A 15,867-nucleotide genomic window follows, 5' to 3' on the forward strand; every position below is an offset into this window, starting at 1 on the left:
ATTTAATGGCTTCTTATCACTTCTTATCAAATGTTCTCACAGTCACTGAAACCCACAGTTTAGTTCACACACACTTTAACCATTAACCACCAAAACATATTTCTGTTACATAAATGTTGATTTTTGCTTTTTAACTGTGAAATATAGTTTTCAAATGAAATAATCCACGAAGGAATCATCGCAGACAGTGTTTTGCTTTAAAAGGGTCAAAGAAGAGGTTGGGAACCGCCGACTTCGTCTGACATCGATGCTGATAGTTCTGTGTTCGTATGAGCTTGTTAAAAACGTGCCTCCGATTCTTAGATCAACATCTATTAGCAAGCAAAAGCACAGACAGGAGGAGCGACGAAGGGAAAGTGAAGGCGAGAGTCAGACAGAGTAGAGAGAGCGACAGGGACAGAAAGAAAAAAGACACAAGGGGGGAGAGAGGGGAGCTAAACACCACTTCATCTTCTCAAAAACATTATTTGGCATCAAAATGATTGAAACACAGATGCATGCGCACACACACACACACACACACACACACACACACACACAGTAGCCCCATGCCTCTGTCTACTTCTGTCTTTCTCTCATTCACACTCTGACACACACACACACACACACACACACACACACATCCAAGTTTTCTCAGTTGAGGTAAGGTCAACATATTTTCAGTCTGACTCATAGTTTTGTCAAAACTCATCTTGGGACAAAATGTTTTACTTGAGTACAAAGGTTGGCAGCAGCCAGAGAGATCAGGCCTCTCGTCGCTCACCTGTGAGGGGGGCAGGGAGGGGAAACAGGCGACTTGTTGGGACTGTCTGGAATTTAAAAACAAAGACTAGGAAAGATTAAAAATAGTCTGAGTGTTGATAATATGTGTAATACATAATGTTAACAAAAGAAAACTGTCCTCACATATTCTCTGCTTCAGCAGTCATCTATGGTAAGGGCAAATATTCTCAATTCAAACTTATTAGTCACAGAAGACAACCCAAGTAAGGCAGAGTAAAAAAACTGATATATACTAATATATATTCATAATATACTGACTAGTCTGGTCAAAAAGGCTGTGCGGTGATCAAAGAATGTGTCACATTACTTTGAGCCAAAACATCTATTTTGTCTATGTGAACGCACCAATTGAGTACACTGCTACCTGTAAAGTAGTGCCCTTTGCTTATTTTCTTCAGGCACGGTGGCTACTACTCCAATTACGATGCAATTCTTTAATACCAAAGTCGCCAAATATCCTGCTGCTGGAAATATGCAAATGAAAGAAATAGAAAAGAAAAGAAATACAAGCACTAAAAAGTGTTTTGTTCTAGCCTTCATTCATCTCATTTGAAATCCATACTGCACAGGGTCAAAAGAGTCAAACCAAGAAAAATATTAACGTCACTATATGAAGGTTCTACTATTGACAAATGTATTATACCATTGATTTGTAGCCTGTTTCATTTTCAAACTGGAAACTCATGAGACCAAATTCCTTCAGCAGAACACAATCTGAACCAAAAAAAAAAAAAAAGACAATGCTCTACAGTGATGTCATCCACGTGCTGTGGATGATGTAATGACACCATGGGGTGCATGATGATGAAATCCACATGATAGGGGTGATGTCACTGACGAGCTAATAAAATGACGGCAGCATAGAGCTAAACATTACAAGAGATATCTAACCTCTGATTCAGCAGACAACAATCCACACACACAGGCACATACTGTACACTCACACACACAATGAAACATGTTTTTACTTCATATCACTTTTGGGTTTCATTTGAAAAGTTTGAGACAACCCACCATTTGATGAAATCATTTTTTTTCCTCACAAAATACTACACTACTTGTCTGGATAAAGACATGTGTCAAGAAAAGATAAATGTGACTCAACTGAAGACTTTGGATCCGACATGTCTTAAATTGCATTCCATACAAACACAAAGAGGAGCAACACCACCTGCCTGTGAGGCTGCTTTGGCCTTAGCTGCTCCTGTCTCTCTTTTCCAATCCTCCTCCTCCTCCTCCTCCTCTCCCTGCGCCTTAATCCGAGATCCCAGCAGCCACTCGGGAACAACACTCCGACACTTCCAGCTTCTCCCGTTCCCATTTTGGCGAGAGTTTCTCAATTGGCAGCTAGAGCATGATCCAAACCGGCGGACTGATGCCATAAGACAGAAGACGGGAGAGGGTGAGAGGAAGACAAGGGCAGAAACAGAGAAGGGAGGAAGAAGCAGAGTGTTTCTTCTGTCATGTTTCTCTGGATGACAAAAGACAAGTGAGAGAATAGGACTGAGCGGCCCAATCAACCCACAGATAGACCACGGCCTAAACCCTGTATAAATGTGTGTGTGTCCAACCACGCTGTAAACTATGCTATGCTACACGTTGCACGGGTAACACAGTTGTACCATTGTGTGAATGACTGGGGTAGACGCAGACAACACATCTATGACACTCAGTCTAAGAGATATGTGCATACACAAACACATACTAGCATAAAGCAGGCATAGTAATGTAACCATAGACTTCCACTTTCTCTGCGTTTTGAGTGCGTGTATGGCATTTGACTAGTAATATTTGATAAACTATTCTTTAGTTCTCAAAGAAGTGTTTGCTTTCATTTTTTTCTATTCAAAATACTATATGCAGATTTTAATAAATGCTCTGACTGTGAGTGACAAACAGAGTGAGCTTTGATAATGAATTGTTGTTGGGTAAGTTCAAATACTAGACTGAGTTGTCCCCAAAGTTAAAAATGTGTTACAGGGAAGTATTTATCTCTTACGTTGTACAACGGACTACTGCTGAGTCCAAAATCACTGTAATAAAACAATAACCTGCTCTAAAATACATTTTGCAACCATCACTAACAGATGTGGTGTCGCATAACTGCAACTTTTTCTATCAAAAGGCAAAGCACTGGGAGATTTTTAGCAAATGCTTTTCGTTAAAGTGTGTGAGGAGGATACGGGGAGTGATTTCAGACACAGCATGTTACCAACCTACTGAAAATATGATCCACAAAGTCAAAATCTCAGAGGTGAGTAACATAACTGCTAAGTAATTTGGCTATCTCACTTATCTGGAAAGAATAAGCATTTTTGCACAGACATCATTCAGTGGCTAACAGCTAGCAACTAGTTTGTTAGCTGGGAAAAAAGTTAGCTTCATTGTGTCCACAGCAGCTTTGCTAGCCCTAGCATTGACTAGTTAAAACTACTGTACAATACAAAATGACAGAGGAAAATGTCTTTAACCTATTTTCAATGATTGGCTATGATTTTGAACCCACCCCAGAGGAGTCAGAAGAGCTCATAAACACGTGTTCATTAGCTAGCTTACAGGCTACAAGCTAATGCTGCTGCTCATTCTTGTCAACTGAAGCCAAAGCCGTCACTGTCTGGGGACTGAAGGAGCAGTGGACCTGCCAGCTAAAAGACAGCAGTAACTAGTAACTTGTTTTTGATTGTTTTGTTAGCAGCAGTTGTCCATGGTCATTACCACACCATCAAAACACATGGGAGCTTTAGCTGCTAAATGCTAACAAGGATTGTTATATTTTGCTAACACTCTGAAGCACTAACAATTTACTATGAAATAAATTGGTAAATAACACTAGCTGAAACTCGAGGAACATGTTTAAGCTTTTCAGAAAGACAAATAAACCCTCTTTAAGAAAATACACTGAGCTACAGACACTATAGATAAAGAGCAGAGGCTAATGTTAGCTAGGACAGGGGGTACACGTACATGCATTGGTATCATTACCACTGATTACGTAACAACAACAACCGCAACAACCAAATGAGATTAGATTATTTTATTATCAAAACCAATAAATAAAAAGTGATTAACTGTTTCATTTGAAATCCTCAAGTTTTTTCTTACCAGTCCAAAACCCAAAAGTTTGCTATTATTTAAAATACAGAAAAGCAGCAAACAATTGATTAACAAATCCTTTAAAAATCTGAACATTTTATTATTAGTTAATATTACAGCAGTGACTGTGAAAAGTAGACAAAAGAAAACAGCGAGAAACAGAGAGAGTCTGAACTGCTGACTGGCAAGTACAATGTAGACTAGCGTAGAATGACAATAAAGCAGTTACCTTGCACTAACATAGTAATTAAAGTTAAATGCTGACAGGCAAAACTAATGGACCTGATCCGTGTGTACAGCTGTAACAGTAGGACCTGATTTCTTCCATGTATCTGGAATAGATTTTTTTTGTGGCATGTTAAGTATTTTGAGGCTTTTTTTACAGTAGCTTTTTTCCTTTTTCTTCCTTTTTTGAAGAAATCAATTAGCACCAGCTGTACTGTAAACCTTAGGTGATTCCACTTAGGACATGGCAGCCAACAGCGCAGCCCTGCATTCGCTGAATCATCAACAAACTGAAAACTGGGATTCTCACATTAGACATCTTTGTGGCCACGTGGACTGCAGATGTATGACTCGGACAGAAAACTACAGGGAAGACGAACATGGCATGGGAGAAACCCTGCCAAACATATATAATACTGTGTATCTATGGCACACACACAAACAGTCTTTAACAGATGACCCCATTTTCAAAGTAGTGTTCGAACCAGGTGAAACCAGTATTCATTATCCATTATTTACATCACTTACAAACACGCATACACACACAAACACACACTTTAGTATGTAGAAATCTGCCTGCGCACACAAAAAAAAGCTGAAATAGCAGCTCTGTTAGAAAGTGCTGTTTCAGAGGAGGCTTTCCTTACATAAGCAAACTGCTCTGTAATTACACTGGGTGGATCCACACAGACTGAGAGTCAGGAGGGGAGCGACTGGGACAAGAAATGGAGGACACCAAAGAGGAAAAGAAGATAGAAGAAGAGTCCGAACAGCCACTGTTCACAGGTTTAAACTATCTTTCCACTGGTGAGTTACAGTGAATAAAAAAAAAAACAATCCAGGAGCTCTCCTTAAAAGGGAAAGTTAAACATTTTCAAAGCATATTGCCACTGTCATCAGCCGAGGGAAAGGACATCCAGAACTGTTTTCCCACAGAGTTTTTTCCCCCACTGTGAGAAACCAGATGGAGCCTCATGTTGAGATTTGTTTGCAGTGACACAAATGTCACTTGAGCTTACATTTTGAATAAAACCTTGATTATTCTCACACTTGCTAGGCCAAAATTACCTTTATTAGGATTGCTAGTTCAAGCTCGTTCAAGTGCAGACTTGTTCAATACTGTTAAAAAAAGGAAGAAGAAAGTTAATAGGGGAAATGCACTTATTTGCTTGCTTGCCCACTCTCATGCCTGTCTGTTATGTAGCTGGAGCCTGTAGTTGGTTAGCTTAGCTTAGCACAAAGACTGGAAATGGGGGGTAAACAGCTAGTCAGGCTCTGAAAAAGGCAACAAAATCTGTCTACCAGCAAGCCTGAAGCTCAAGGATTAATGCGTTATTTTTCAAGTGTAAAAACGATATTTTGACGCTATACAGGGGGTTATGTGCAAGTATATCTCGAGGCAGGGAGCAGCTGCCAGGCAACCAGCGGAGACTGCAGTAAACATAAAACCACGTTTACTGGACTCTTCTTCAGCAGCTATCAAAATTACTTCGGCCCCCCGTCAAACCAAATAGGTCTATCATTAAATCCTTATGCAGAGGAACACAAAACATTGTTGTTGTGCCTGTCCCAAAAGCAATACTGTGTGTGTGTGTGTGTGTGTGTGTGTGTGTGTGTGTGTGAGGGTGAGTGTGTGTGAGAGAGAGAGAGAGAGAGACAGAGAGGCAGGCAAAACATTTTCTGTGTGTGAATAGAGGACAAGATGGCTGGAGGTAGGGGACGTTTTCTCTCCAAAGTTCTCCGCTCTCATGGGACCATAACCACATAGGAACAGAAACCATAGCAAACATTACAGAACCAGTTTAGCCCCGAAGTTCCCTTTAAGTGAAATGCTTGTTAAATTCAATCTACTCAACCAGTAAGATCTACATGGATGCCATCACATTTACTATACAGAATCACACCATCCTCCCACGACAGTAGTGATACATCCTTTTAGGTATAAGCTTCAGTTTTCTACCTCCACTGGCACAAAAAGTCAACCATCAGAGGCTGCCTGTGTGTCATTGAAACCACAGATATCTGCAGTGTGGCCTTTTTGATCTTCTGATTCATCCCACCTCTTCCCTTCTCATCTGCTGACTCATGGAGACCTTCAACCAGAACAAACCACATCCTCATCTTTTCATCTCTCCTTCACCTTTACCTCGCTCAGCATCCCTCCCTAAACCTGTGTTGACCTTTGCATGTTGAAAAAGAACCCCTAGCACCCCCACTATATCCTTTATGTGTGTGCAATGTGTCCTTTAACTTTACTTTTAAGTCTGCTTTCAAAAGGAGCAAGTTGCTTATTGGATAAGCTCCTTCCTCTCCATTGATCACAAAATAAAAAGGTTGATGGTGCATTTTCTACCACAGTTTTATATTACAGAATAGCAGAGCTCTCACAAAACAAGTTGATTTGAGAACATCCGTATTATAAAAGACTCACTGCTTCAGTATCTACACATCTCTACCTTTACTTTTCCTCTCTACATCTGGGGAGGAGTGAAAGAAAAAAGACCGGACAGAGGGAAAGTATTTGATTCCATGTGGGTGGCCTGATAAAACAAAGTCAGTCATAAATCTGAAGCTATAAACACAGCGCTTTTAAACCTAATCCATGCAGAGCAGAGCACAGACCAATCTTTCTGTCTCCTTTCTTCCTCTCTGGCTTTCCATTTCCCTCTCTCTTTCTGCCACCAGCACTCCAGCTAACATCCTCTTTAAACCTGCACTGGCCTCATCGAGAGGATGAAAGGTAATACATGGACAAAGAACTTTTGAAATATTATTTTAATGTGACTCTGAGTCCCTTTGGAGTGCTGTCCTTTGTCCTCATTTCAAGGTTATGCAGGAAGTACATACGAAAGCATATTACAGTGGCTCGGTATCCAGACAAAAATGTGTCCGACTACCAAAGTACAAAATATTGGCATTGAATGATTGACCAGACTCTTATCATATTTATACGGTATAGCCCATATATAGCCTGATTTAAATAGGAATGTTGCTAATTTAGACTTGTATTAAAATGAAATGTATTTGGCTTATTTTGTTAAATCAAACATTTTATATTCCTACAAATAAAATGCCAAAAAAGTATTATTTTAGCACCAGTGGCGAAACTTAAATGTTGCCATATTACAATATGGTCACTAATGCCTCGACAACACAAAAATACTTGAGTGTCTTCAGTTGAAGACTGTTATGCAACGAGCAGAAGGAAAGATGGGCCACATTCCTGCTGCCTGCTAAAGTGAAAACTACTCAAACAGTACAGGAAACACACACACACACACACACACTTATTCAAGAGGAATCATAATCCAACAAAAAACAATGTGTGCATCTTTGACGTTTTCCAGAAAACAGCAGACACTGTTTCAGGAATACGTTACAGTACTATTTGTCTGTTCAGCTGCTGTGAAGGAAGAGCTGTTCAGTACCTGCGAGGTGCTCATTTTACACTGACTAGACAAACTGTGGTTACCCATTTAACACATTTAGTGGACCAAATAGAGCCAATAGTCCTTTTTTCCACTGGTTTTATGTTCAAGTTAGGGTGATAACGCCATATTATCAATAACAATAACAATTAACATTATCAATAACATTTTGAAACAATTCTCATATAAAGATGTCTTACATCAGAGTATTCACGTCAAGGCAAACACAAGTCACAATGTATGCCATGTGGTTTTGAATACTTAAGTAAATCACAACATATCAAGATGGATATCGAAATATTGATTTTGTACATATGACCCACCTCTGAATCAACTAAAAACCAGCCTTTTTCTGCCGTCCTCTCCCATTACCGCTCATTCCCTCACTCCCCCTGCCTCCCTCCATCACCGTTTCATTCTCCAGCTCTGTCTCTGTTCTATTTTGAGCCTCAAACTTTTTTTTTAGCCAGCCAGCCAAGTGTTTCCTTCCAACTCCCTTCCTTCATTCGTTTTTTTTTGTCTCCGTCTTTCTTTCTGTCTCTACCTGACATTTGGCTCGGCAGGCTGCCTCACACCAAGACAAACATTATGACCTCACTTCACTGCTATGTTCCAGAGACACCGAGAGAAAGAGACCGCAAGGAGAAGAAGATAACTTGAGGAGGAACAAAGAATTTGTGTAAAAAATTGGAGATGGGGTGAGAGTATGAACTGAAAATGCAACATACTGATATAGTATTTCAGACTTTGACTGACCCAACATCTGGACGAATGACAAAGGAGATGAGAAGGGAAGAAGAAAAGGCACAAAGGAATAGTGAAGAAAAGTAAATCAGAAACAGACAAAGATGACAGTAATGAGAGATTTTCATGTCAGAAAGCAGGCACTGTGCTGTGGGTGAAACGAGCCACACTCCAGTCTCCAGAAAAGGAGAAAGCTTGTTCTCTGCCTCTCTCTCCTTCTCTCCTTTCTTTCTTTCTTCCTTCCTTACTTACTTTCTCAGAACTTGTCTGCGCTCCATTTTAGCTTGGCACAGTTGTTATTACATTCAGTCCAAATCACACGCACACTGTCACCGTGCACCGGAGCTGTAGGGCTGTGCTCTAAACACACTGTGTTGGCAAAACTCTGGGCTCCAAACGAGCAAGCCATTGATATATTCCAGACAAACAATATGCACATGCACACACACATAAGCAGAGAGAGGAAACCACTGTATAATACGCACATGCGAGCAAGTCACAAATGTGCACACACACTTAGTACAATGGAGTGCACATACGCACACGCCAGCCTGTAGTGCTGGACATCATCAAACACTTCAGTAACCACAACAACTTCCCGTTTCCCTAAACCCATTTCCTGCCTGTTGAGGTCACTCGCCAGCTACTGCTAATGTCACTACGGCAACAAGGAAGGACAATGGGCAAGGGAGTAAAACAATCAACAACTAATGATCAGAGCAACAGATGTAAATAATATCAATGGGCAGCAAAGCAGCTTTGTGAGAGAATGTAGTCAAGTCAAGGAGCAACAGGCGAAACAACAAGGAAATAGCAAATAAAAACAACATCTTCCAGATTACTGAAACATGCACAGTGACAAATCAGGCAACATTTGGTCTCCCAACCAGAGCAGAATGAGTCCAGGGCTGCAAAATAGTCACCGCAATAAAAAAAGCATTCATGACGTAATGAAAGCAAAGCCTTGGATGATGATGTCTGCAACCTTCTGTCTTGAACTCAGACGGGATGATAATCCCTGTGTTGTTTTTACTTTCTCAAAACCACAGTCACACCCATGACTGTATAATAAACTTACTTACTAACGTCAGGCAAATGTGTGTTTGTGCACTGGGTAGCTGTGTATGGCAATGAATGACATCATCCACAGAAATGAACATTGAGTTTACATAGAAACACACACAGACAGACATTTAGTTCCCACTGCTCTGCTCTGTTACACAAGTCAAACCTCATGAGTGGCTACTGGCTACTGCATTTATCTGTATTTAACTTTTTACACAAGTTTAGGTTTGTCGTACTATGCTAAATTAAGTTTAATGCCTATTCTACCCAGTGGTTGTTAAAAAGAAACACAAATTTATTGTCGATTTATTCTGTATATTTGTCATGATATTGATTTTTGGTCAAAGCCCAATTAGATAACCTTTGTATTGCTATGATAACAAGCCAGAAGTCTCCCAATGTTTAGACACTGCTGAGTGAAGGCAGAATCGCAGACATTACACACCCAATCTGTGTTTGGGTGAACTGTTTATTATATCCCCTCTCTATGACTCTATGATTCTGGCACATAGACAATCGATATTGGATTAAACAGATAAATGAAAACAGACACACACACTCAGCGGGGCTTGGTCCACTCCTTAATGCCCGTTGTCTGAGACTTGTTTAATCAAACTAATAACATCCTCTGATGTTTGTTTAACACTGCTCAGCCTTTAATGGCTTCTGTATTGTAGCACTGCTCCCATATGCACTCAGAAATGAACCATGAGGGTCCTGATTCACAGCACAAAACACAGGCACACACATGCACTTTTAGGTGTAGCTATGAAACAACAGCAACCGGCCAACTGTATAAAACAACATTATGAGTCCTTTTAAGACATTACCCCAAAACCTGCCTATGCCATTGATACACTAAAAATCCAATTTCACCATATTTGAGACAGTAACAAAGAGTTTAGTCAAGAAAATTACCATTTGAAGCTGAATCATCACAACTCCACACCATGCAACAAGAGAGCATTGAGCACACCAGCCTTGCACACACTCACACATAGCACTGAAAATGGTAAAAAAAAAAAAAAGACAGAAAGAAATGTAGACTTACCACTCTTGGCTTGGTCCTCTGTGGGGTAGCCGTGGATGCAGTGTTCTCTGTGCTCTTCTTCTGTGGTACACCTTCTGTAATTCCACTGGTGCTGGTCTCGCTGGGCCCCTCTGAAGCTGACACTGCACCTTCAGTTCCATCCCTGGCCGCTGGAAGAGGCCCTGGGCCTTCAGTGTCCCTCTCAGCAGTGCTCAGTTCCAGAATATATTTCTGTGTCACATCCTCCAGAGATGGGGCCTCGTCTCCTGGAGGCTTACTTAAGGTCGGAGGCTCTGCAGTGGGTCGGATGGCGAGGCAGTCCCCTTCCTTCAGTGGCTGGAGGTGTGGAGGTGGGGAAATGGGGATAAAGGTAGCGGGTTCACTGGCATGGCGGACATGCTTGGGCCTGGTTTTGGATTTGGATTGCAGTTGGGGAGGGGGAAGAGGAGGAGTGAGGTCGGTTTGGTCGCTGTGATCCCCGGGCGCCTCTGAACCCAGTTCTGGGGGCTCAAATGGGTCCTCATGAGAGAAAAACTGAGCCAGCCTGTTTGGACGCTTTCTGGTGGGCCGACGAACCATTCTAGGGGACAGAACCCCAGCTAGCTTGAGGTCAAAGTTAAACTTCTGCACCTCTTCTCCACCTTGGTCTATTACATCATCTTCTTCATCCTCGTGGTTATCAGAGTGGGGGGTGCATTCTGACTGGGAACGACCCTTCTTGACTTCGTTACTGCTGTTTGCATGACGATGAGCCTGAGTCGCCAATGTGTGTTTAGGTTTAACTTCTGGCTCCCACAGTTTCTCTCTCTGCTCGCTCAGGATTGGCTCACTGCTGGAAGGTGGGATCTGGCCAGGTTGATCCAGTTCACTGATTGGCTGAGTGCTGCCGGTCTGACCTCTGAATTGAGGGTCATTCAGGGAAGGTAAAGGGGCATCGCTACGGCGACTGGGGTCACTGAATGACTTCTTCTTGGGAGCTTTGCCATTGCCATGGTCATCTGTCATCAGTCTGTCCATTGCACCTGGCTCAGCTACGATGCTCCTGATCACCCCACTGTAGTCACGAATGGCATCATCACGGAGCCCGCCATCACTGTAAACTGACAAGTCACTGGCCACACTGCCCTTGTATTCTGACATGGTGGCCACAGCAGAGGCCTCTGGAGCACCTCCTCCTCCTTTGACAGACAGAGATCCTAACAGGTTGCTGTCTACAGAGGAAAAGTTGTTATTCCCCTCTTCTGACACAGAACAGCGCCGCTGAGGCATGGGGTCACTGAGAGAGCGATAGACTGTGGACTCCCCATTTCCAACAGCTGCTATTGTTGACTCTGCATTACTGCCATTACTGGAATCAGAGGCTGTGTTGTTATTACCAGACGGGGAGAACTTGCGCCTTCGACGGATAGCACTTGGGGTCGCAGGGGCTTCAAGTCCTCCTCCTGCGGTGCCTGCTGACCTCTGCGACACAGCGCTGTTGGTGTTGATCTCCTCACTGGTAGTGTTGACATTGTTGATACCAGCGGTGCTGCTCAGCTCCATGATGATACTGTCACTCTCAGCCATACGAGCAGGAAGAGGTAAGGAGGGAGGTGCGCTGACTTCATTCAGACGATTTGTACAATTCACATTGTTCTCTGTCATCTCTTCTCTTTCCTGCTTAAACCCCTCCGCCTCATGGAGAGCCGATTGCTTCCATACTGTGACAGGCTGCCCTAGCACATCCCTAGCAATTCGTGACCCTAAATTAACCCCTGCTGACCCCAAGAATGACCTCTCAGAGGGGTCACTGGGGCCCGTCTCTGGCTCTGTTACAATCCCTTCATCTGTTAAACTAGACTCATGTCCTGAAAGTTCATCCACAGAGCGATCGTAGAACATGCTTTCCTCCGAGTCGCCCTTCGGTAAGGCTCTCTCCGTCTCTCTGCTCTGTCTCTTTGCCTTCTCCCTGTACGCTGTGCCCCTGCTGTTTAGCTTCTCCAACTGCATACTTTGTCCATCCCTCTCGCTCCTCTCCCTCTCCCTGTTCTCTCTCTCCCTCTCATGTTTATCCCTGTCTTTTGTGTTATTAAACTCAGCCTGTTGATCCGTCCTTGCCTCATCCTTAACACTCACTCCTGCTTTCTCCTTCTCCTCATTTGTTTTCTTGACCTGGAAACATTCATCCTCCAAATCATCATCAGTTCTCCTTACATCAACATCATCATCATCGTCTTCCCTAGTACTCATTTGGCAGATGTCTCGTATGACCTGCCTGGCTTCCTGCACATACCTCTCCTGCAATGGAGGCATCCCTTCCTCATCATCATCATCAAATCCATAATCCCTCATTCTTTGTCCTCTCCCAACCCTAAAATCACCCCCATCACTTTCTACTTCTCTATCTGACACTGACAGCCTCCCTCCATCCCTCTCTCCATCCAAATCAAGCTGCTGCTCAGAGGAGCTCCTCTTCGTGGTACCACCTGTCAAGCAACACCTCACGGCTGGTGTGGGTTTGTCTGAATAAGTGAAGGATTTTGCACGCCGCAGGGTGGCAGTCAGGTCTTTGAGAGATGGCCGACGACCTGAAGGTAGGAGGGTCCCGCCATGAGTTCGTGAGCCCATCCTGTACACTGATGACCCCTCCACACCCCCGGATTTGTCTCCACTTGTTTTCCGCACTTTGAGCTCTGACAGGTCAGATTTCAGAAAGCTTAAGAGTGACATAGTTTCTGAGGTGATATCGGGGTTGGAGATGGATATTCGGTTGTTATCATTATCATCTACCCCTTCCCCACCTGTTGTCCTCCTTAATGTCATGGTCTCACCACCCCTAACCCCTGCAGATACTCCACCTTCTCTGGGAAGTACACTAGGTACGGGGTTGACTGTAGGCACAACCTTGGGGCGCACCCGCACAGGGGTATGGGAGACGTTATCCCCATGGCCAAAGCTTGGGGATCGGTACATGGTAAAATTCCCATGGTACGTTTTACTCAGCATGGACGATGATGCAAGTTTGCTATTGCTGCCTCCTGCTCCGCCCGTGTTAAAACGGTTGGCGCAGCTAGCCTGGTCCTCCTCCTTCAGCGTCTCAGTGCTGGAGTATCGGCTGCTGCAACGCGAACCACCAGGACTGGAAACAAATGGAGGGATGTTGACCTTTGACACTCGTGATACACCAGGAAGTGTAGTGGAGGTCCCAGGTGAGGAGATGCGCTCCCATTGCTGCACCCGGGCTCTGTTACTATGACTACTGGGTTCTCTTGCCGAGTGGTTTCGAGATGCTGTTCTCGCAAATTCTCCTCCTGTGTTTTGCCGGTGGTGCCTCTCCAAGTGCTCCATTGTCAAGCTTGTGTCACTGTCGCTGTTTTCTGATTCGCCATCATGATCATCATAATCATCACGGCCTGTTGCTAGAGCAGCTCCACTGACCTTCTTCTTCTTTCTCAGCGAGCGACGGCGCACTGCCTCTCGACTGTGGGGGCCTAAAGAACCAGGGCTGTCCTCCTCACTGCCTGAAGACCTGCCAATGCCCTTTGCACCCCAGCAGCCATTTTTACTGCGGGATAAATAGCTGCCTCCTCGCTCTGTGGCGCCCCTTTCTCCTGCTCTGTAGGAGATGGAAGGAGCAGGGCCGGAAGGAACAGTCCAACCGCCTCCTCCACCTCCTCTTCTACTCCTGGTGTGCTCCTCCTCTTCGTCTCCAGAACTAAACCTCCAGCGGGAGCTGAGGGGAGAGGCACCTCTTGCTGGGGCTCTTAGCTCAGTGGAGGGAGCTACAGTAGAGGAGGAGGAGGTAATGGCTTTATCTGGAGCTGGAGCACAGGAGGGGGAGGAGGAGGTCGGGGCTGGCGCTCTAGAGGAGCTATGTGAGGAATGTAAACTATCCCTGGGCAGCCCGACCCCCTGTCTATCCCTTCTCTCCCTCACTGTCGGCTGCTGAAGAGAGGAGGAGCAGGAGGAGGTGTCTAAGCTCTCCAGTCGACTCCAAGACGTAGTAGCAGGGGGTTGAAGGTCAGGGCTGGGGTCAGATGTCAACCCTGTCGTCCTGGGGGTCTTATGGGCAACCTCTGCCTCAGTGCTGGGACTATGAGATCTGTATGGAGATGGGTTAATCCTGTGGCAGTAACTACCCCCAGTGCAACTCCGACTCCTGCTACTGCTGCTGCTTTGAAAAGTATTTCGATCAGAAACTTTGATGTTATTAGAATTATGTGCCTCTATGCCCGCCTCTTCGTCATTTGAGTACTGCTGGTGGTCAGCTTTGGAATAAAAGTCCATACCGTAACAAAAAGTCTCTTTAGCAGTACTGCTTTCTCTGCTCGGTGCTCCACCTATGCATCTGCCATGCAAAGACAGGCTACTGGCTTCATTAGCAGAGCTGCAAGGTGAGAGTTTGTCACTTCTATCCGAGAGAGGAGCACTCTCACCGGGGCTGAGCTCGTGTAGATGGCCTCTGTTGGCTGCTTTTAAATTGTCACAAGTGTCAGTCTTGTGCTGCTGCCTAGCTTTGCCTTGTCTTTCATCAAAAATCTGTCTAATTCTGGTGACACTGGGCCACTTGTCAGAGTGCAGGGGAATAAAGTCACTGTGGTGTGTAGAGAGAAAACTTCTGTGAGATTTACAGGGTGGAGGAAGCCCTCTACTAGTAACATCCTCTTCCTCATCTGTAGTCAGAGTCTTTCTGGGATCAGAGGGACATGCATTGATCTGTGAATAATCTCTCTTACCAGAGTTGCTGCTGCTGTCGGTTGATAAACGTGTAAAAATCCGTTTCTCACTTGTCTTCTCTGAGTCCGAGCCTGACACAGAGTCAGTGTCTGAGTGAAACTTTTGCACTTTATTGGCTGTAAGACACTCGACAGTTGTTGTGTCACTATCCTGGAAATATCCACCACCGCTGTCCTCGTGAAAAGATTTACGTGACGGAGAGCCGTCTCTCCTGGAGCCCCTGGCCCGGGGAAGAGTGCTGCTCCCCCGCGTCACTGCTGCGCCGTCTCCCGGTGAAGCTCTGTGCGTCCCGGCGGAGCCGCTGCTGCTAAACTTCTCAGTGAGTTGGCGAATGGATGGAGAAATAGAGGAGAGAGGAGTGGAGGAGCCTCTCTTTGGATCTGCGGTTGGGAGGCCGGCGGTGGTGGCAGAGATTTTGGAAACTTTCCTTGACACACTGACATTACGCGTCGCCAAGGGCTGTTCTGCTTTGCTGGGCTCCGGGGGAAGGGCGACGCCAGCTGCCTCAAAACCCTCTGGTTTGTGTTGTTGGTCGTCACTCCTGCTGGCGCTCCAGGACCCCAACTTTTTGAAAGAGACGCTGCGATACACGGCCGCATTCTTCCTCTCTCTTTCTGCCATTGTTCATGTCTTTCTTTGTTAGATTTCACTCACACACATTTTAACTCCACGTATATTACAGATGCAAGCACCTTCTGAAATTGCGGTCCATTTCCCCCACACAGCCTAACGGCACGGAAACCCAACAATAATCACTCTTCTTCAAACTTAACAGTTGGCAAA

At 44.5% G+C, this 15,867-nt stretch overlaps 1 protein-coding gene across 1 annotated transcript in view; it reads right to left on the bottom strand.

The window, feature by feature from the left end:
* LOC139285333 (rho guanine nucleotide exchange factor 17-like) overlaps positions 1–15,705 on the bottom strand; it is a 57,275-nt gene extending 41,570 nt beyond the window's left edge. Inside the window, exon 1 of the mRNA XM_070905884.1 lies at positions 10,390–15,705. Coding sequence (XP_070761985.1) covers positions 10,390–15,705 — 5,316 coding nt within the window. The remainder of the gene's footprint in view (positions 1–10,389) is intronic.
* Between the last annotated feature and the right edge of the window lie 162 nt (positions 15,706–15,867).

This window comes from Enoplosus armatus, chromosome 5 (genome assembly GCF_043641665.1).
Source record: "Enoplosus armatus isolate fEnoArm2 chromosome 5, fEnoArm2.hap1, whole genome shotgun sequence".
NCBI lineage: Eukaryota > Metazoa > Chordata > Actinopteri > Centrarchiformes > Enoplosidae > Enoplosus > Enoplosus armatus.